At 30.3% G+C, this 24,478-nt stretch overlaps 2 protein-coding genes across 2 annotated transcripts; both read left to right on the top strand.

The window, feature by feature from the left end:
* Window positions 1–10,589: 10,589 nt before the first annotated feature.
* LOC8276216 lies at window positions 10,590–16,143 on the top strand. The gene is made up of 8 exons (XM_002529318.4): window positions 10,590–11,320; window positions 12,075–12,212; window positions 12,303–12,371; window positions 12,454–12,525; window positions 13,573–13,655; window positions 13,729–13,860; window positions 15,021–15,234; window positions 15,854–16,143. Exons 1-8 carry the CDS (start codon window positions 10,928–10,930, stop codon window positions 15,896–15,898), a joined length of 1,146 nt encoding a protein of 381 aa, XP_002529364.2. The 5' UTR covers window positions 10,590–10,927; the 3' UTR covers window positions 15,899–16,143.
* Window positions 16,144–20,812: 4,669 nt separating this feature from the next.
* On the top strand, window positions 20,813–23,873 carry LOC8276218 (3-ketoacyl-CoA synthase 11). Its single transcript, XM_015725496.3, has 2 exons — window positions 20,813–21,311; window positions 21,978–23,873. The coding sequence occupies exon 2, from the start codon at window positions 21,985–21,987 to the stop codon at window positions 23,518–23,520; it is 1,536 nt and encodes a 511-aa protein (XP_015580982.2). The 5' UTR covers window positions 20,813–21,311; window positions 21,978–21,984; the 3' UTR covers window positions 23,521–23,873.
* Window positions 23,874–24,478: the final 605 nt, after the last annotated feature.

Genomic DNA, 24,478 nt, shown 5'->3' with positions numbered 1-24,478 from the left:
GGTGACTTTTGTTACGTTTTCTTGACTCTTTTGTCTATCAAGCATAAACCCATTCTCTTTTAATTAGTGCCACATTAATTAATGCACTTAAAAAAATAAACAGCAAAATATTATATTTTATTATTTCCTCAACTTCACATAAAGAGAACGCTAGTTGGGGAGCAAAAATTCATGAGAAACAAAAACATACATAGATTATGTCACGAAATTAGTCGATTGACCATGAAAAATGCATCTCATAATCTTCCTGACCTACAAAACCTCAGAGTCATATAAGACCTCATGATGTCTCTGAATAATAACAACAATCTCCTGAAGTTAAAATGGCATAATCAGTAGCTAAATATATGATTATGCAGCAGGAGCACAGTCATAGCCATCGTCGTCGTCGTCGTCGTCACCCTCCGAGGATGCTGCAGGAGCATAGTCATAATCACCATCATCGTCGTCTCCATCGCCTTCAATGCAAGGTGGTGGTGCAAAGTAACATCCATCGCCATTATCACAGTCATCTGCAAGCTTATTGCAGCAAGAGATGGTAATGGCTTTGGAGATGGCGAACAAAGACATTGTGGGGAAGAGTATATTTTGGAGGAGAAGAAGTGGAATAATCCAGTTGCTGGTGCTGGTGAGGGTGGGTGTTGTATGAAAGGGAGAAGAGATGTGGCGGAGATTATATAGGAGGAGAAGGAGGTGAAGAGTATGCTTTGATATAGTCCAGCACGTGGTGAGCTGTGGATTACCTGATGCCTGGGACTCGAATTCTTTTTCAAGAATGTGCATCACCTGCTCTTTTCTGACGTGTGGACTGCTCTATAAATACTCCACTCTAGTCTTCAAGTGACACCTCACACTGACACGTCAGCGCCGCCATTTTAGATCGGCAATTTTCCCTGTTATAGAACCATCTTAAGTTCAATAAAGCGTGAATGTTCTTTTAATTTTTACGTTTTTTTCTTTTGGACAGTGGCAGTGCATGTATTTGATATTAGCCAAAAATCTGAGTTGGGTTGGATGCCTTTTGCTGGTTTGGCAAGTGGCCTTGACAAAATACAAGCAAATTGATGACACTATGGGCATAAATACTATACAAGCAAATAAATCTTGGTAGAGAGGGACTCGTCTATGCAACCATACAGCAAGAAAGAAACTTATTATGTATGGCTTTTGGGTTGGATCACGAGGCAAATAGAATTTAAACATACTTATCCCCTGTTTTGGAAAGTAACCCTTTTCTTCGTCTGCTAAATTATCAGATTATGTTAATATATATGAGAATCAAATGTTATTCAATCTTATCATGCATAAAGCATCCCATCAGTTTAGTAATAATAAAATAATATTACTAAGTTCCATTTGGTTTGGGATTTGATTATTAATTGCTGCTTCGTATATGTATGTACATAAAAATTAGAATTGAGTAATGTAGAGGTATACCATAATTAGCTCATCTGTAAATATAGATACCCGTGGCAGCTTCCCACCTCTCTATGTATCTGCCTTCCTTTATTTATTAATAAAATTGTGAGTGAGATATTCATTTGTAAGTCCGACAATTATTGATGGTACCTGTGGAGTTTTATATGGTGCATCGTTTAATATTTTTCTTCTTGATTAATTAATTAAAAGAAATTTCTAATTCTGTACTCCATCTGTTTTTAGGAGCACCGAGTATTTTAATAAAAATAACATATAATATAAATCAACTTTACCAATTGTTTTAGTTGTAAAAATATAAAATAAATAGCCACTCTCTATGCTTAAATTATCTTTTTGTTAGGAAATGCTTAAACTATTTAAGGTATTTCTCAAGAGGATTTATGTATCCAAAAATAATGGGACTGAGCTAGCACATGTGCAATTCAGGCATTAAAGAAATTTTAAAAAATTGCATGGATGGATCATATAATACTTAATATCTTTTGCAACATTAATAATGGTGACCTCTTAATTGTACTTCCTGGTGAGTGGTGACGATGGCAGAGTTGACTAATTATCCAACTTCATGACCTATTTTCTTCATTATCAATGATAATTAGTGACAATTTAGTCAATTCTCTCGTGGCTAAAGTATAATAATAGTTTAAAGTACTAATAATTATTAGCATATGTCATGCAACATCTCTTTCATTCGACGATTTGATTGATGAGAACCATAAATTAATATGCATACATGGCTTTTTCAAATTTAACATGCAAAATATCTCACTTCGGCTCAACATTAGAGTCTAGCGACATATATATTAAAACTATATATATATCGCTCTTAGACTAAGAAAATAAATATCAAATATGATGTGATTAAGTCTTGATTCTAATTATTATGAAACTATTTACTAATCTCCAAGCGGATCTCATAAGAAATCATACTTTGAGGCATTTTATTTTATCTCATAGTATTGGTTTTTATGCCTCTATCAACCACGAAAATAATTGGAAAAAGAGAAGAAAACATTTCCCCACATTAATCATTATTAACATACTTTAGAAACAAATCAAATCATTAATTTAAATATTCTTCTTTTTCATACTAACTATCTTTTTTTAACAGTTTATTTGAATTAAAAAATATTTAATAGAATTAATTATAAAAAAATTTAACTAAATTAGACTGATTTACTCTTTTATAGGTAATGCAAAATTTATTACCTCTATTTCAATATAAGAATAAAATTAAAAAAAAAAAAATTAATGTTGCATTTGATATACAAAAGTGATAGATAATTAAAAAATTTTGATTTGAAAAAAGAAAAAGTTAGTTAGTATGGATTAGATGGAGTAATTAATTATTTGTATGCTTTAATTAATTAAGCATTCCTTTTGAAAATATATAGACCAAGCTTAATTACATATCAGGTCACATATATGCACGCATTAGTTTATAATAAGTATATATATTAATGTAGGGTGATCAAATGTTGACATAAAATATTGCATGCCATCGATCACCTTCCAAATAGATACATCTTGCACAGAAACTTCCATACTAGAGACTCTCTATTCAAGCCATTCTAGTCATATTCCCTTAGCTATGGTATATACATATATATATGATATATCCCTGCTAATTCTTCTGTTATATAACGTCTCGTGTGCTATATATGAGATAGATATTGGCAGTCATTAAACTAACTATGGTCTAATGACAAAAAATAATTACTCATAAGCTAAGTATCATCATGCAGCAGGAGCACAATCCTTGTCGTCATCGTCGTCGTCGTCGTCATCACCCTCCGTGGATGCTGCTGGAGCGTATTCATAAACCCTATCATCATCATTGCCCATTTCCTCTTCAACCACAGGCTTGTTGCACCAAGAGGCAATGACTTTGGACAAGGGAGACATTTTCAATGTATTGTTGGAAATAGGAAGAAAAAGGGTAGCAGCAACTAGAATTGGCCGGAAAAAAAGAAATGGAATAAAGCTGTGATGCTGGTTGTGCTAGTTTGATTAATGTGGAAGAGATGTGGTGCATATATAGAGAGAAGGAAAGGTGGTGATCTCCTTTAGACACAAGGCCAACACGTTGGGGAGTGTGGAATAGGGCTTCAAATGTGTGCAGGACTCGATGCTTGCTTTACTTGTGGTCCTATCTTCTAGGGTTTTAATTTACACTTCAGCTGACACGCCAAACGAATCATTCATGACGTATATTAATTGTGTACGCTGATATTAACTTAATAAACTAATAGCACATGTGTATATATATTAAAATATTATATTAATTTTTATATATTAAAATTATTAAATTAGTTTAATAGATTTGTGTTATATATATATATATATATATATATATATATATATATATATATATATATATATATATATATATATATATATATATATATATATATATATATATACGAAGCTTAAATAGTGGTATTATGTATTATGTATCAAATTGATGTAAATATATCCATATAGACTCTTGTTTTCTAAAAGCATAGATCTTGGAGATATGGAGAGAGGGGTTGGGTCCAGTAGCAAAATATATGAGATTTTTGGGGAAGGTGGTGGTGGTAGTGGGTACGTAGACAGCTAGATGGCCGTGCATATTAACATGAAAATTAAGTTAGTGGATGCCTTTAGCTAGGTTTTGAAAGTGGGTTTTTCTTTCTTCTTTTTTTAAAAAGGGCATACAATAGCAAAGCAAATTCGCAATGGCAAACAATACCATGGCATCAAAAATTATATATATATATATATATATATATATATATATATATATATATATATATATATATAAAGAGAGAGAGAGAGAGAGAGAGAGAGATTATGGAAAATTTTGGAGATCTCTTCGTGATAATGTATATGAAGCACATTATTATTGCAGAATGCAGGGGTTTCACGTAGAGGACGCTGCAATTAAACGTAACTGCTAATATCTTCTCTTAAAATTGAGCTTATCATTTTTGGCTTTTGGGTTCGATCATAGGAGCAGAATTGCACGACTCAGAAAGAAGTTTTCGATGTTCCTATTGGAAGTAGATGAATGTAAAACTTAAGTTCCTTCCTGTTAGGTTCCTTATTAATTTAATAAAACTTCCTCCCTTTTATATTACCTACTATATCCTCAATATTTAGCATGCATCTTTGAGTCTTGACTATCATTGGACAAGTCCCATATTATATGCTGGATTAAGCAAAACACAAATACACTTCTCATTATACTCCAGAAGGCACTATTTTTAATTTAAGACACTCTCTACTGCTAATGGACAACATAGAATATGTAAATTCTATGAGGGTATTGATTTACACATTTTCAATGTCATTCAATAAGTAAAACCACAATATGTTATTACTACCAAAAAGAAAACTTAATAGGTCTCAATTACATTTACATATAGGTTATATTTAGCTTTTCAAATTAAATATTAAACATTTATGAACACCTACAATCGCATGTTTCAATCATATAAACAAATAAATACTTAATATGAGTATTATTGGGTCAATACATGTAGATTTTGAGCTTTCTCACATAACTGACCAATTCTATTATCCATATCAAATTTTAGAATTCCGCAAATTGCTATGAAAATAGATATTTGGTTAATTATTCCTAAGAATCTATTTCTGATGATGGCTTAAGTGCTTTGGACTATTAAATTATCAACTAGGCTCCGAAATCCTAAAAGTGCTCCTTTTAGTGGAAGATCATGCATTATCAATTAGACTTAGATTAATGATCCAACTTAAAATCTTATAATTATAATCTCTAAGTTTTGCAAATAGACTAAAACTGATATAATGGATATGCCTATAGTAAAAGAATAATTTTTTAAATAATACTGATATGACAATTTGATTCAAAAAAATAGCCTAATAAAAACAAAAAAGAGATGTGGAAGCTAGAGAAAGATGCAAACTTATATAGATAGATAGATAAAAGGAGTTTGAACCTATTGTGTAAGTGTCGTTTGATATTTAAAAGTTGGAAAATGTTTAAAATTAAATATTTTACGATTAAAAAAATTTCAAAATAAATGATCTTTTGAATAGTTCTTGAATCAACTAAGGAAATAAAATATAAAGTTACTAGGGCCAAAGCAGATAATATCTCATATAATTTGATTTCATATCTTTATAAATGGTAACAATTCTTCAATAGATGTATGGTCTGAGAACAAACTAAGTAGAAGGTGATGGAGATGACAATCTAGCCTAGAGAAATAATTTGATAAAAATGAAGAGTGGATGCTGAAGTTAAATGTATGGACAATAAGCGGGTCTTGATAAATTTTAAGAATGATGACATTTTAAGACATGCATTACTACATTATGTTGTCATTTTTACACGCATTACTAATATCATCTCGTCATTTTCACATGCATTACTAAGAATAATAAACTGAATCACTTATGGGGACAAAATAAACTAATAGTGTATATATAAAGAAATAAAAATTATTACATGAGATGTTATTTGATAGTACGCATTACCACATTCTTTTTTTCAAAAAAAAAAAAACATAGTCCGCATTACTATATTATATCGTCATTTTCACAATAATTTTTTACTTTGTTAATTCAGTTTAAATTTTGTTTTAAATAAATCAAACAGCCTAATGCTAGATATAGCTGATCATTAATAGTTGATAGTTGCCGATATAATTAAGTACATTTCCATAGGAATTAATCTCATCCAACTGAACGTTTTTAAACATATGGAACAGTTTATATTCATATATATCAATTTCAGTATTCATAAACTCCAGCTAGCTAGCTTTTGTGTGTCTATATGTATGGCTCTGTTGGAGGATATATATATATATATATATAATAAACAAAATATATTATAACATAAATATCATGATCAAGTACATAGCAACATATAATATTTTATATATACTAATCAAGAAGTACTCAATAATCCAACTTATATATTTTCGGAATCTCTAAAGTGAAGTACAAATCCTAAAGGGACCCGATCCTTAAACAAGAAAAAGTTCCCATATATATATAGCTGGAAACAACTTAGATATAGTGATCTTAATTTTAAGAACTAAGAAACTAGAAATTAATATCTAACATTAATATCGTCAACTAGTTAAGCTGGCTAGCTAACTTCTATATAAAACATAATACAAACTTCATTAGGGTTTTAGGATTTCTCCAAAACTGGGTTTCGGGAAAAATGTTAATGATCTTTTAAGCAGCTGGAGCATAGTCATAATCTCCATCATCATCATCATCACCATCACCTTCGAGCGTTGCTGCTGGGGCGAAGTCATAGCCACCATCGTCGTCGTCGTCGTCACCATCACCGTCATCTTCGATCAATGGCGCCTCCATTGAGAATTCATTGTACCCGAAAAGAACATCAATATCTTTATTCTGATCAGCAAGGTTGGTGCTGCTGCACTTACCACTACTCATCGCAGTTAAAAACGCCATGTGAACCATGATCTTTCTCTTGTATTTGATACTTTAGTACCAAGTGAAAACTCAGTTTGCTTAAGAAACAAAGGGATCTTGAGACAAGGAAAAAAGAGAAGACAGGCTATATATAAAGGGGAGAAAATTTGAAGGATGAGGTGGGCGTGAAGTTACCCGTGGGAAGGTGTGGCAGGAAGCTCAAGGAATGTGCAAGGCACACGATACTGAACGCCAAATGGATGCTTACATGGCGTTTCTACGTGTGTGAATCAAGAACATGAATCAATATGGACAAAGGGTATGTATATGGTATTAATACTTGGAATACTTTTGGTATTTTTGATGATTCGTTGATTGGAAAGCTACTGGTGGTCTTTATTATGGACTGGCTAGGAGAAAAAGTGAGAAGAGAACAACTTAGCTAGGGCTTGGAGTTTTAAATGGAAGGTAATTTCTTCCTTGGATGATGACCACAAGACACATATATAGAATGTATCATACACTTTTCAGACTGAGATCTCCCATGATATGTCTTCTAGTGTATTTAACTATGGTCTGAACAATACATTAATTCTTATCTGAAAAATGATAGGTACAATAATTTATTATAAAACTATGTTAAACATTAGATAAAAGAAGCAAAAGCGACTAAACATAGTCAGCAGAAAAATGATTATTTAATTAATCAATTATAAAATTATTTACATAAAAAATTATTACACCTATTATTATCCAAAACTAAATTAATTCATCAAATCTTACTAAATAATTATATATGTTGCTATGAAAGTGGCTTCCATAACATGTTGACTGCTAAAATTACCACAAAAGAAATAATAAAAATTATATCTATAAGATCGAAGAATATAAAACAAAGACAAGAATATGAAACAGCCCCAAGCATCATATAATTATACTTTATAGTTCCCTTAATATTATATACGTGAATCATGTCCTAACGCATTATTTGATTGTCCCACATTGAATAATGAATTAATTTTTGCTTGATGACCTAAAGAAAAAAGAAAATCAATTTTGCTGCTTCTGTTCTTCACTCCTGTCAAATTCATATACGTATGTCTGCGCATCACAATTATAATAATAATTAATATAAGGTAGAGTTTAGTTCAAATAAGTTCCATGAATGGTCCAGCAGTCCTGAATAATATATCCGATTTTCATGTTTTTAATTATAAGAAAAAGAGTTCATCTTAATTAAATCAAACTAGCAAATCGTCTTCTAAAATATTGCATTTAGACTTGTTAATGGGATACCTCTTTCTAATAACAACAATCATCCAACATATAAATAAAAAATTAATTAATTAATTAAAATATAAATAATAATATATTTGATATTATATATAAAATTTAATATTTTATAATTATTTATATATTTTAAAACATAATAATAAATTAAATATTTCTATAAAAGTTAATATTTAAAATTTTATTAGTGAGATAGTATAAAAATTATTTAAAATTATTTAATAATTAATTTTTATATTATATGGATGAATACATTGATATTACTACTTCTTAGAATTAAAATATAGTTTCTGATTAAATAACTGATTTATCAGTTAATATAATATTAAAATTAAAATTCTATAGTCTTAATATAAATTTTTTTAATTAAAAATAATTTATTAATTAATAAAAATATATATTTTGATTTTATGTGTCAAAATAAGTATATATTTTAATAATAATAATTTTATATATCAAATAAATAGTAAGTATTTTGAGTCTATAAAATTTAGATTGACTATATTATTTTAAAATTTTATATATTATAAAATCTGTAAAACACTGGAATTGAATACATATATTATTCAATAATTGGTAGAATTGATAATATGTGGTATAAGATAAAATTATTTTGTTAATTTTGTTAATTAATACATTAATTATATTTATATAAATTAACATTAAGAACACGATTAATATAATTTTTAAGATTAAAATTATTATTTAGATAATAATTTATTAGTTAATATGTTAATTACATTATAATATCAAAAATTAAAATTATTATAATTAGTTAATATATATCAATCATATCGTAACTAGTACAATAAACATTATTATGGATATATGTCAAAATTGTTGACGCTTTAGAAGTTGTTTATACCTTACCTTATATATATCTTTTATTCAAAAGCTACAAAATTTGCTTTCATTTGATAATTTATCATTTTGTGGCCCTTCTCACTGGATCTATCTGATTGTTAGGCTCGGAGTGGCCAGCCCATTTAGACCATTAGGCTTTGCTTCAATCCCAACCCATACCAGTCATATTAATGTCCAAGTGGGAGAGATGGTTTGACCGGCCGGCCCAAGCCAAATATAGAGAAGGAGAAAGGGCTACGGTGTTCTCGGATGGGATTGATCCATATATGCTAATCTAAACTATATTAGTTTGGTTGTATTTATTTAAAATCGATGAGGCATTTCACCTTGAAATAAAAAAAAATTATAAATTAAAATTTATCAATTTTTAATTATATTTAATTTTAAAAATCTAATCTGAAAATCAAAATTTAAATTTATATAGAAATCGAAATTCCTTAACAAGAAACATAACGGACAAAATTACATATAATTATATATTAAATTAGATGAGCAATTATAGTTAAATAAGTAAATTTTAAAATTTAATATTATTCTTTGATAAAAAAATAAAACTAAATAACAAATTCTAAGAATTTAAAAGAAAAAAATGGTAACATAGAATATAATAATTATTGTGAAAAAATTAGAAATCAAAGAAATTATATATATGATATTAAAATAATATAATTTTATATAAATCATGTATTATAAATGGATTTTAACTGTTAACTTTTAATTTTATATCAGATTGGATCGAATTTTATTGTAATTTTTAAGTTTAAAATTGAATCCAATCCAATTTTACTCGATTTTAGATATTTGTAAACTATCTCCAACTTAAGACAGTTTAAAATTAATAAATAATTTTATTTTCTATCGAATTTTTTGAATTGGTCAAATTATCGATTTGGTTGGACACCCCTTACTAGGGCTAAGCAAAACAGATAAAATTAAAATTTATCAAATTTGAGCTTGGATTAATTTAAATTTTTATATCTAAATTCAAAATTAATATATTTTAAAATTATTAAATTCATAAATAATTTAAGTTTGATTCATAAATAGCTCATTTTTAAATTCGATTCATTAAATGACGTTATAATTTAAAAAGTGTGGATTCAAACTTATTAAGTATTTTTTAATATTTATTTGTATATCCACCTTTTTTTCCAAATCTATCTTAAATATAATTATTAAAAATATATTTCATGCATTAATATATAAAAATAATAATAATAAATATTCTCCTTATTAAATAAATTTTTTGTAAAATTTTCATTCTTTTCTTATTCGATGGAACAATGTACTTCGTTTCAATTTCAATTCTCATAAATTTTGATTTAGAGTCTCAACTAAACAAATTCTAAATCTTGAAAACTTCCTTCCAAATTCTTCTACTACCGATTTTAATACATTTTCTACCATTCCTTCCGATAATTGATCATTCAAAACTCTCACTCAAACTACCTGCAGAATCCAACTCCAATTGAAGCTTGAAGTCATCATCAATACATCACTATTTGAATGTACTCACCATTGATCAATTTGTTAGAGCATTTCTAACAGCAGAAGGGCTCCAGAGCTCAAGTCCACCACAGGGCATTTCAATATCGGTTGCTTAATCTTAGCCGTATTATCTTAATTGCTGTAGAAACCTGTTTTATAACTGAAAGAGATGCATAACTTATCTTAATGCAGTACTTTTCTAAAACCAAATCAAATTATAAATCTCGTTTTAAATTCGAGGACCAGTGCATATCAAATTACCAAAAAGAGAAAAAAAGAAAAAGAAAAAACTAGGACTCCTCATTCTTCAGTCCTTAGGCTGAAATGTATCTTATCCACCCATTTCTGTGCTTAATAACACTCACTCAAATGTCTCGAACTCCTCCACGAGCCCAGAGCATTGCCACGTATACTTACCAAACAAATGGCCGCCACTCAACTTTCCCTTCAAATCCTCCACCACCCGATCCCCACCACCTGCCTCACTCCCCGGCGACTTTCCAGCAACTTCAAAACCACTAAATTATCAGTTACTACAACTAATCAGAATTCGAAATGGTCCCTTAGGCTAAGTCTAGTGGAGCAGAGCCCGCCTGCGGAATCAACAAAAGTTGATGTCAAACAGTTAATGAACTTCTTGTATGATGATCTTCCCCACCTGTTTGATGATCAGGGTATTGATCAAACGGCTTATGATGATCGTGTTAAGTTCAGGGACCCCATTACTAAGCATGATAGCATTAGTGGCTACCTCTTTAATATTGCTCTTCTGAAGGTCGTCTTTAGGCCTGAGTTTTTCTTGCATTGGGTTAAGCAGGTCTGTAATCTTCATTGGTTTTTGGTGTTTTATATGAACTATTACTGCTTGCTGTGTTGATGGGCAAGTCTTTTAATTTGTTTTTGGATTACATTATACTCGTTAGATATGTTCATACTTAACTTTGTTTTCAATCTTTGAGGATAACAAGTATTTCTGGTCGAGTACCAATTGCTATCTCATGCTGCTAAATGAGTCTTACTTCCGGTAATTGAATGTAGTTGTTGATTAGTAGTGGGCTTAGACTAGTTTGCTTGTTAATTGGTTGTGGTTTATTATATTGCCTTGTTTGGTTTTGTTACCTTGTTCATTGCTTTTCGTAGTGTATGGAGAGTTTAAAAATGCCAGAATTCAGTTATACTGAATTCTATTTGGTCAATTATCATTTTCAAAAAGATCCTGATAATTCTAGTTGTTGGAATTCAAGTCTTTCAACTTAGAAGAACAAGGTTTATGAAGGCATTTTGGAAGAAATGAAACGAGTCCACAAGCAACATGATTCTAAAAGCATTCAATTTGACATGATTTATGCAATTAACGTCTTTAGGTTTAGTATCAAATTAAACATCTGACTTCCCGGAGTAATTCAATCATATGCCAATAAGTGAAAAGAAAAAAGAAGAACGACAAACTGAGAAATACAAGTAAAGAAAAAAGGAAACAACCTTTATCATCTCATTGTTCACATTGAAGATTGAAACCAGTTCATTTGGTTCTGGCTCTGGCCCTATCGATTGATATATTATTGCTATAGACAGGACCTTATGAAATAACTACCAGATGGACTATGGTCATGAAGTTCATGCCTCTTCCATGGAAACCAGAATTGGTCTTTACAGGAACATCTGTAATGGGCATTAATCCAGAGAATGGGAAATTTTCCAGCCATTTGGTAATGTATTCCCCTCTCACCATTTGAAAGAAGTACAGAATTATGATTTGGAAATAAATTATAAATGATTTATTCGTGTTGAATCTGTAGGACTATTGGGATTCTATAAAGAACAATGAGTACTTCTCACTTGAAGGGTTACGGGATGTATTTAAGCAGGTACATAACATTTAGATTCATGGCAATGATATAACTGATGAAATTTAGTGTTAATTATATTTTGGAGGTTATATTTATGCAGTTGAGGATTTACAAGACTCCTGACTTGGAAACCCCCAGATATCAGATACTGAAAAGAACTGCAAGTTATGAGGTTTGTCTGCTTTGAAATATGACCTGTTTTATATAATTATGCTTTTATTATTATGATAGTTGCATATCAATGCAAACAATTATTTTCAGTTCTTGGGTGGGAATTATGGGTGTGGCAGGAAAGAAAAATCTTTCTCCTTAGTTTGCTTAATCTTTTCTGGGAAATTGAGCTAGGTTCCAGAACATCAGTTTGTAGCAAGAATATGCAGATCAGAGTACAAAATGAATATGAATATGATCTATTAGTCCTTTTATTACCTTTTGCTTTCTTTGACATAGCCAAAGCAAAACATGTGTGAAGATCATTCATATTTGGTTGCAATCAAGACAAAAATTTATCAACTAGAGGATGCTTTGATAGCTGCTGTGTATTAATTGTGTTTTGGATGAAGAGGAACAAAGTGATAGAATTTGCAAATAAATTACATATTAGTTTGTAAATGTATTTCATAACACCAAAATATCTCCTTCGACTTTATCATTTCCATTTTAGTTTCTCTCTCATCTATTTTTCTTAAATAAAATGAATTCCTTTATGGATTTCAACCAAACATATGCTATGTTTAGTAATTGAATTATACATAATTAATAAGAACCATTAAGTGTTTTTCTTTGTTTTGTGCTGGTTTTTCTAGCTTATTCTTTGTATTCAGTATTTCTGAAAGAATCAATCTTTTGGTTGTGTACCAAGAATTGATAATAATAAGAATAATACTCAAGAGGATGGCCCGGTGCATCCTCCAAGAGGTGGAGTTTCTCCATAGATTGAAATTCATGCTGCAGCAGAATGTGCTGCAAAGCTGCTTGGCCTGTGGGGAGCAATTACACTAGCAAACAAAACCAATTGACCAGCAGAATGCGTATATGGCAACTCTGCTGCTGCTGAGTTGTGTCTATTTTTCCATTGAGAAATTTGGTTGCACTTAGTTTCATTTTGCTTGTAATTATTAGTAATGGTTCCAGGAGCTTATCCTTTTTGAGTTACATATATTGTGTGTGGTTCCAATTATGCCATAACTCTTATATATATATCACAATGTTTTTACAGGTAAGAAAATATACCCCATTTATTGTTGTAGAAACAAGTGGAGATAGATTGTCGGGGTCAACTGGATTCAATGATGTTGCTGGGTGAGAATCTGCTGAGATCAAATTTTACAATTTTGTCTCTCCTTCATTCAGATAATTGATGCTGTCTTTGCAGGTATATCTTCGGAAAGAATTCGACAATGGAAAAAATACCAATGACTACACCTGTCTTCACTGAGGCAAATGATCCTGAAGCATCTAAAGTGTCCATTCAGATAGTTCTTCCATTGGATAAAGACTTGAGCAGGTGAAACTCATCCACTTTTCTTTTCTTTCTTTGGCTCCAAAAGTCCAAAACTATAATTACTGGAAATGGATTCATCTCATTAGTACTTTATAGGTTGAAAGAAATTTTTGAGAACAAAGTTCAATAATTTCATGCCGTAATGCGAGTGGCTAAGTAGGCTGCCTCAAGGCAACATCTAGCTCTAGATTGGCTCCTTCTGATGGTCCTCTATTAATATAAATAATTACTTAAAAAGTTACTATTTTTGCCTTTCAAACTATCAAATCTTTATAATTAATCTATTCTATTCACATCTAGAAAGTAAATTTTTAATCGATATTTCTTGAAATCTTCAAAATCATTTTATTAAATAAAAATAATTATAGAAAATACAAGAAACTATAGCACTTGATTTTTGTTCTTATGATTGCATTTTTTTCTTCAGACACATAATAAAAATAAAAAATATTACTGAAATTTCAAATCAACCATGTAAATTATAGATACAAATCAGATATGTAGATCAAATCCAAACAAAAAATTTAAAAATTCTTGGCGTATTTTAATACACTTTTTATATATGTCAAACTCTTTATTTTTAAAGAGTCATATCATAAAATAACATTTCAATGCATTCTTTTTTCTTTAAATATAAAGTAGATAGTCAATTTGTCTCTCTATATATGGAGAGTTAAATTTCACTTTCTACTTTATATTTAATAAATGCATTACAAGTTTTTATCCAATTAATTTAGTTGATATTTGTAATTCTTATTTTTCTATTGGTAAAAGTTAAAAGGAAAAAGAAATTAAAATTATTAATAATTATGGAAATAAAAGTAAAGTAAAAAATAAAATATAAAGAGTCTATTGGACTTAAATAAAATATTTTACTCTTTATATTTGAATATTCCTTAAGATGCTATTTATTATAGAAATTATGCTCTTAGGCCCCTAAATATTAATTAATCTTAAAAGTCCAAAAATTCAACTCAACAGAGCTTTGTTCCTTTTTATTTTTACATTGAAATAAAAATTGAGGGCTCTAAACATTAAATTAAGCTTAGATTCCAAAAAGAAAATCATAAGAAAGAAGAGCATAAATTTTCACATATACATAAAATTTTGGTACCCTTGAGCCGCGGCCATGGCTAAGAAACAAATTATGTATCTTTGACCAGTCTACCAGATCCTAATCAAGAGAAAATTAGCCTGAGGAAGGTGGAAGGAGGCGCTGCTGCAGTACTGAAGTTCAGTGGAAAACCAACTGAGGATATTGTTCGTCAAAAAGAGAAAGCACTGCGTGCAAGTCTTATTCAAGATGGTCTTAGACCAAAAGCAGGTTGTTTGCTTGCTCGCTACAATGATCCAGGCCGAACATGGAGCTTCACGATGGTAAGATATAGTTCTATCTGTCTTCAAGTTTATTTCCATTGTTTCTGCTGCTGAGCTTAGTTCTACTCTTTTCACTGAAATGTGGTCACTACCCCTAAATATTAATTAGCTGTAAGTCCATATCTACTCCTAAATAGTCTCTGTCGCTCGCTTCTGTACTTGAAGGAGGTGGAAACTCTATTTCCTCCTTCACAGCTGAAATGAATGGCTATGAATTGGTACATGGAATCCAAAATCTGAGTCATGCTTCTGTCCCATATAGCATGCTATGAAGACATGAAAACAAAGAGGATTCATATAAATCAACTTGAATGTCAGGTCAAGGCTAAGTATCATGGTTAGAATTTTTATCCTATAAATGCTACCCCCTGCTAAGGTTCTGTGTTGCATTATTCTCACTTGAATAAGCTTGATTATTTTTTTATTTTCTCATCCATTTTATTTACTCTCCTGTCTTCTTATGAGCACTGCAATGTAGCAGCCTTTTTTTGTTCACCGTCATACATTTGGTGGATTGGATATTAGTTTTTGGTGAATTCATTGATTAGTTTTTGAATATTGTCATCATAACCATTGACAGACAATTCTCATTACTGATTTATGGTTGTTTGGATTGAAGAGGAACGAGGTGCTGATTTGGCTTGAAGAATTCTCACTGGAATAAGTTAACATCCTTTGACTGGCATTTTCCGTTCATTATCCCCCCCCTTCCAATACGTTACTGTAACAATGTATTTTGACAAATTGTAAACAAACAGCATATCAGGTACATGTAACGCGAAAATTCAAATACGTAGGTGCCCTTTACATAGAAAGTTGAAAAGATATAGACTCGTTCAGAATCTGTATAAACGTTGCTGCTGTACTGGTTCCACTATTGTAGTAAATTCTGATTTTGCAACTATCAAATCAAAGCCTGAACTGTATGAGGATATAGATACTAGAAGAACATTCTTTTGAAATGCAATTTAAATTGGATTTTTTGATGGGTACTCTTTTGATTATTCTAATGGGAATAGAGGGAAAGGGGTAGTTGTAGCGTTATAAAGATGAATAGTGCTTTAATTCATTGCGTGTAAGACATAAGTTCTAAGAAATAAACCAAATTGGATGAATGTGACACAGATATTCGGTTTTCCCTTCAATCATGGACAATTTTGAAAAACTGACTTTTATATTGGTTGCTTAAAAAGGTTGTATAGGACAGTTAAAGATGTGTAGTTTTCACTTCTTTGGCCATAACCTTACAGGCAAATGCGTCATATTTAAACAACATTATATCAACACATGTTCAAACACAGATAAGTATTTTAAATCATGGTGTTGACAGTCGAAAAGATAGTCGTTAGAGAATGAAATTAAGTCTTCCAGCTCCGATGTCTATCTCAATTCCTATAAAATTAATATATAGTTATTTTTATTATAATTTTACATCACATATATATTTTATTATTGCTGAGTAATTAATTTTATTATTTTTAAATCAATAGAAATATATAAATATTAATATATTATTAAAATATATAAATAACAATATAATTTTTTTAATATTGATGTAGATTATATAAAAGAAACAGAAGTTCCTGTTCCTCCCCTCATCCGCCCTACTTAGGTCCAATCATTTATAGAATGTCATAACCCATGCTCCATCGCCGTTTGTAATCAGGGCACAAGAATGTCAAAATGAATGAATGGAAATGGCTTTTTCAACAGAGCAGTGATTTATTTGTGTCGTATACTTGGCTTACAACACGCAAAGGCAGCTAATGAATGAGCCTTTTCAATTTACAGCACACTTAAAAAATAAAATAAAATAATCTTATAAATTATTACTTAATTTAATATATTTTTATTTTAGAATCAATAGTTTATCTTTTATCATTTTAATATTATGTAAATATAATTTTTAGTAAATAATAATTAAATTGCACTATAACATTAATAAATGTTAATGTTACAGTCTAAAAAATAATAATAATTGTGTGTTATATTAAAATATTTTAATAATATTATACAATTTGATCATCATTTGCTATAAAGTTTTCTAAAAGTGAAAGACACTGAAATACGTAACTAAGATATGAATATGATATTCCGAAGCTTCCCTAATGTTGGTTTGATAGGAGACTGATTGACTTGCTCAGTTCAAACTTCTTTCATGGGTTCTTTCCAGGATTGGCAGAATTGTTAGATGAATTTTTAAATCTGCTTTTAGTGCAAGGTTTTAATCGATGGTCCCTTCAGTATTTATTATTTCTGTGTTCACTGGACATACCCTTCTATTATCTTCTGAATTTATTACAGGGGTCAACTGCTGCCGCATTCAGCTGGGCTGATACAGAAAAGTAAGTCAGTGGATTATTTGTAAACCAAATTGTTGTAATAATAACTATTAACTAAATGAAATTAGGAAACATTTAATTTCTTCTGGGCTCAATCTTTTGATAGTAGTTTGCGTATCTCTTGGGTAGAAATCTTTGTGGACTACTTATTCGGAGGATTAATGAAATCTCTTTCTTGTTACAGAAAAGAAGGTTCAATCAATGACATGGATAGAACTACGAACATATTCAATTATATAAAGGAACTGGAGAAAAGAAAAGGACAAGAATCTCAAGCACGTGAATACTGAAAAATCAGTCTTCAAAACCACGCATGTGACATGCCTTTGTGTCCATGTGACCAACACATACAACTGAGTTGGAAAAAAAGATTCATTTAATTATTATTATTATAACATTCATATTTTTCCTTTGGAGATTAATAATTATAATATTCCATAAATTTTTCACATTAATTAATCAGCCTCAAAATTTGTTTATATGATTTCACAAATTGGGAAATTCATCAAAGCAAAATTGGTATATAATTATATATTAAAAGTCTAAAATTGTAAATTAGGTGAGATTTGTGGAAGTTCATCACAGCTAATTATAATAATAAGTTTTAAAGAGCAGGAAATGTAAAGTGAGCTGTCAATTGTGAAGTGGATAAGGAAATGTCTACCCTTAAAGTTAAAGGTATATGCCCTTTGTCTATGTCTAAAAGTTCAGAATATAAATATTGAAAGAAGGGTCGCATACCCCACGTTAGGGTTGTTAGCCGCTGAATCTGATTCTATGAAACCGAATAAACCGAAAATTTATTAAATTATAATTTTATGAATTTTGTGTATATAGGCTCGAGTTTATTAAAAGGGAAAAAAAAAACTGCGCTTTAGATTTATTTTTAATTTTAAATAAATAAAATTAAAATAATAAAATTAAAAAAATATTTTAATGTTATGTAATATACTGATTTAATAATGGAAAATCTATCCGAAAATTTTATCTATTTTGTTGAAATTTGATTTAGCTATAAATAATTTTATAAAATTTTAATATATAGAATATTAAATTAATTTTTATTATATTTAAAGCATATAAAATCTAAATAAATTTTATGAATTTTAATCAAATACTTTACAAGCATGTTTTAATTTCTTTGTTCACAAATTTAGACGGTCCTCACAAAACCTAAATACTTTATCTATAATCAACTTATTTATTTTTATTTAGATTATTTTGTTTCATTTTTACTTTTTTTTTATTAAGTTCGTTATTTTTTAAAAAAAGTTTCACTTAGCAATTAATTGATTTTTAATATGTTACTCTTGCATTGTTCCTTTCAATTTTTTTATTTTAAATCATTAGTATATAAATAAAATTTTTATGATTAATTTACTAAATTATTTAAACTGTTAATGTATCAGTGTATTTTACTACTATTGCAATTATTTTAAATATAATATTCATATAAAAATTTAAATAATATTAAATTAAATTTATATAATAAATAATTCAATGAATCATAATTAATATATTATTTATGTTTACATAAATTAATAATAAAATATAATTGTCATTTTAAAAAATTTAAAATTATTATTTAATTGAAAAGGCAACTTATTAATTAACATGTTATTTTTTAATATTAGACTTATTATTTAACAAGAAGTAACATATTAGTTAATATTAAAATAAATGTGAGCCACTCACAAAAATTCCTTTTAATTATTCTCTTTTATTTTAATTTTGATTTTTATTGAGAGTTTAACGAATTAAGATCTATTTATGTTATTGTTAATATCAATAATATGATAGATTACGTTTAAATACTACTAATTATTGAATTTATAATTGAAATTTATTATTTAAGACATAATAATACATTTGTAAAAAATAAAAATAAAATTTTAACTATTTAATTTAAAATAAAAGATGAAATTTACAAATAAGATAGATTGTGACCATCAATTCAACACTTTGATTGAGAATCCGATCAATAAACAAATATATTTAAGGAAACCGACTAATCAAAATTTGTCTGAGTGTAAATTAATTCCAACTCAGAGATTTCACAAACCGGTTGGATACGAAAATAAACCTTCGGCTCACCCAATTCATCCTAACTCACGAACGGCCCCGGACCCACATGGAGAGAAGCTCACATTATTTATAACTATAAGTGCAAAAATATATTGTTGCTGTTTAAGAATCACTGGTCCAATTAAATTTGAATAACATTTGTTTGTTCCAATGCAATAATAAGGGTATTCACTCACGTTTCCTGAGCCCTTCCTTCTTCTCCTGACCAAAATAGAATTGGTTTGCTGTTATCCAAAAGAAAAAAAAGGGGGGCTTTCACACGTGATTTATGTGTTCCTTTTTTGTAATTATTTTGTTAATTGTAACGTAAATATTATGATATCTATTAGTTTCTGATGTCATGAGGTAATTTAAATTGACTAAACAATATACTTTCTTTCTGAACAAACAAACTATATATAACTTAAAAGAAATAATTTGTGGAAAATCTAAGAAAATATGATAGCTTTCCTCGCTGCTATTATAGTTTTTATCACCAAAGTTTGGACCATATCGATAAAAGGTTATTTTTCTTGTTAATATCTTTAGTTTTACAATGAAATAATATGAATATTGGATATTAATATTTCCTAACTGGCCAATAAAAATAAAAATAAAGAATACAAATACAAATAATAATTGATTTTAGGATTCCTTTTTTGGTTCAGACTATAAGCAAGTCAATTTATGCACATTCTACCTATCTATATATATATCTAAGCTAAATTACTTTTAAAATTAGTAAGTAATTGATCTAATCTTAATAATCAATTTAATTTAATATTTTTATAATTCTAATAGAATTAATTAATGATTAATCTAATTAATTAATGGTTAATATTATTATTTATCAAATATTTGTATATTATAATAATTATTATTATTATAATTTATACATGTTGCAAGTAAAATAACATAATTAAAATTATAAATAATAAAAGTTATTATTGGAATCAAGTTTTGAAATTGTATTTATGAACCTAGATTTAGATCATTCCTCTAATATCTAAGCCAAGAAATTAGTAATATGTTTGTAAATAAGTTTTATCTATGTTTAAGAAAAAATATGTGTATGTGATATAAGATATGTCAACTTGTTTTGTTGATAAAGAAAATGACCTTATATTTATGGCAATTGGCAGCCCATTTCCATGGAAGGAGGAAAAGGAAAGTCATCATCTAGAAAAAAAAGGGTCGACGACTTGAAAACATTTCAAACTCAGTTGGCGGAGAAAGGGTTGGGGCCGCCTCTATCTCTCTCCCTGTGCCACTCTCTACATTTTGAAACATCAAAACAAAAACGCGTCCAATTGGCCACCTAACCTTCCTTCCTAGCTGGCTTCTTCTCCCCAGTCCACTATTATTTTCACATCTATGCTCCCTCCCTCTCTCTCTCTCTCTATATATATATTATGTAAATTCCCAATTTCTCTTCACGCACTTCTCTCTCTTTGCTTTTTAATTTGATTTATATTTCTTTTTCTTAATCTAATACTAGACCGCACAGAATTTTCAAGTTTAAATATAGTGTAGAACACTATTATTCCCCATTTCTACATATCATTGCATCTCGTTTCTCTCTCTCTCTCTCTCTCTCTCTCTCTCTCTCTCTCTCTCTTCTTGGCTTCTTCTTTGAGATTAAAGCGATTCTTCTGGGGATTTGCCATTCAGGTTTGTTTTTCTTTTCTGTTCCGGATATGTTTAGTAATGCATTTTATTTGTTTTTTTTTTTCTCAATTTTATGAGTTTGTTATCTATTTCTTCTTTCAATCTGGTTTAACTGAATGGTAACGGTGATCTGGGTATGATTTGTAATTTTCTTTTTCTGCTACTATGGTCTCTCTAAATGCATAAAAGTTTTGATCTTTACGCGAAATTCTGATCTGGGACTTTTAGCTTAGCTATTTACATCTGTCATAAAGGATAAAATATTGGATATGAAAAGGGCAATCGTTACAGTAGTTTAAACGGAGTCTTATATATGTAAATGCAATTATATCTTTTTTGATACTTTCACGAGTTCGGTTTCGATTCTTACATAGTTTCGTTGCTCACGGAACTCTACATTGTTAGATTAGGGATAGGGATAACCCATTTTTTCCGGACTCTTAATTTTGATTTCTCTGTTAAAAGGTAGAAAAAATATAGGGCTTTTAGGCTTTTCTTCCTATAAAAAGTCATTAGGAATTGAATTTCAGTTTTTCACTACAGCAAATGGTAAGATCTTTATAAAGTCTTGTGCTTTTTTCTTTTACTTTTCATTGTTAATGTTATTGAATTTGACTGTTCTCCCAAATATACTCTCAATTCTGATCAAATTAAGTGAACCTTTCACAGAGGAGAGATGGCAGAGCCAAAGCCAACAACACCCTTGATCCCACAGTCATCGTCACGAAACCTTCCTGATTTCAAAAAATCAGTGAAGCTAAAGTATGTGAAGCTTGGGTATCATTACCTAATCACTCATGCAATGTACCTCTTCCTGTCTCCTCTTGTAGTTGTAATTGCAGCTCAGCTTTCAACATTTTCAATGCAAGATCTTTACACCCTTTGGGAACATCTACAATTCAACCTCATATCGGTGATTGTCTGTTCAACACTCCTTGTTTTCTTATTCACACTCTATTTTATGACTCGTCCTCGCCCTGTGTACCTTGTCAATTTTGCTTGCTACAAGCCTGAAGAATCTCGTAAATGCACAAAAAGGATATTCATGGATCAGTCTCGGATGACTGGAACATTTACTGAGGAGAACCTCAACTTTCAGCAGAGGATTCTTGAGAGATCTGGCCTTGGGGATTTAACTTACCTTCCTGAGGCTGTCCTCAATATTCCTCCTAACCCATCAATGCAAGAGGCTCGAAAAGAAGCTGAGACTGTCATGTTTGGTTGCGTTGATGAGCTTTTGGCTAAGACCTCAATTAAGCCTAAAGATATTGGAATCTTGATTGTGAATTGTAGCTTGTTCAACCCTACTCCATCTCTTTCTGCCATGGTAATTAATCATTATAAGCTTCGAGGGAATATAGTTAGCTTCAATCTGGGTGGCATGGGTTGCAGTGCTGGCCTGATTTCAATAGCTCTTGCTAAGGATCTTCTTCAGGTCCATCCAAACTCCTATGCTTTGGTCATCAGCATGGAGAACATCACATTGAACTGGTACTTTGGAAATGATCGATCAAAGCTTGTTTCAAACTGTTTGTTTAGAATGGGAGGAGCTGCAATACTGCTTTCAAACAAACGGTCTGACAGAAGAAAGTCAAAGTACCAATTAGTACATACTGTACGCACTCACAAGGGAGCGGATGATAAGTGCTTTACTTGTGTTACCCAAGAAGAGGACTCCAATGGGAAAGTCGGTGTTACTTTGTCAAAGGATCTCATGGCAGTTGCAGGTGATGCTTTGAAAACTAACATCACTACTTTGGGTCCTCTTGTTCTGCCCATGTCCGAACAGCTGCTATTCTTTGCTACATTGGTTGGAAAGAAACTTTTCAAGATGAAGATCAAGCCTTACATCCCTGATTTCAAACTGGCTTTTGAGCATTTCTGCATCCATGCTGGAGGAAGAGCTGTTTTGGATGAATTGGAGAAGAACTTGCAGCTGTCTGAATGGCACATGGAGCCATCAAGGATGACACTTTACCGGTTTGGCAATACCTCAAGCAGTTCCCTTTGGTATGAATTGGCTTATTCAGAAGCCAAAGGCAGGATGAAGAAGGGAGATAGAACATGGCAAATAGCGTTTGGTTCAGGGTTTAAGTGTAACAGTGCAGTATGGAAGGCCTTAAGGACCGTAAACCCTGCAAAGGAAAAGAACCCATGGATGGATGAGATCCACCAGTTCCCAGTTGATGTTCCTAAAGTTTCAGCAATCTAGGCCCAAACATTATTAGTTATGGCGTTGAGATTCTTGAGGACGTGTGAATTGATTGATGTATCGCACAGGCAATTTTTTTAATTATTTTAGAATTAGGATCAGATTATTTAGAGGACTGGAGTTGGAATTTGTATCTGATATGATATTGGCATTTCATTTCTGCTTTCAGTGATAGCATCACAAATTGCTACTTGAATGGCTTCTGTTTTTCTTTCACCGAGTCACATTGTATGCATAACAATTTCAGTACCTGGAGGCGGGTGCTGATATATGTGTAACACCAGAATGCAGGGAGAAGTAAAAGATTCATTGTGAGAAAGCTGATTTAAGATCAGTATCAGGAAATTCAGTAATTCTATCTAGCTCTTATCTAATGATTCCACAAACAATTATAATAATAATACTTCTACGACGGTGTACATTTCTCATTAATCCTCGGCTCTGCCGCCGAGACTACGAAGAGAGATAGACTTCAGGCAATTTCGACTGAGCTAAGTCAAAACTCTTTCGCATCTTTGTTTTTCATGGTCCAATATGAGCTGTATTTGCTCTTCCTTCACGTTATAAGATTCCAAGAAGATAACCAACATATGTTTCTGGGATCCGATTTTTTTGGCTGCTATAAAAGTCAAATATCAATTTTGATACCGTAGCTTGTGGATATTGATCATATATTTTGGAGTTAAAATCGTAAGCAGGCAAATTGGAACATTGAATCTTGATGGCAACGACCTTACTATGGACAAATTATTCGGTGAACAGTCTGTGGAAACAAGTAGAACCCATTTTTGCACGTCTCTATGGTGCATAAAGGATTAATTATACTTAAAATAATTTCTCTACTATGGAAGAATGCTGAAAGCTAATAATATTATCTCCTATCCTACTTCAAGAAATTTTAGAGTCCTGTGTGGATGCAAGGGTACAACAAACATGCATATGGCCTGCAGGGCATTAC

This window comes from Ricinus communis, chromosome 3 (genome assembly GCF_019578655.1).
Source record: "Ricinus communis isolate WT05 ecotype wild-type chromosome 3, ASM1957865v1, whole genome shotgun sequence".
NCBI lineage: Eukaryota > Viridiplantae > Streptophyta > Magnoliopsida > Malpighiales > Euphorbiaceae > Ricinus > Ricinus communis.
The sequence above is the reverse complement of the archived record's forward strand: the minus strand, read 5'-3'. Positions and strand labels throughout refer to the sequence as shown.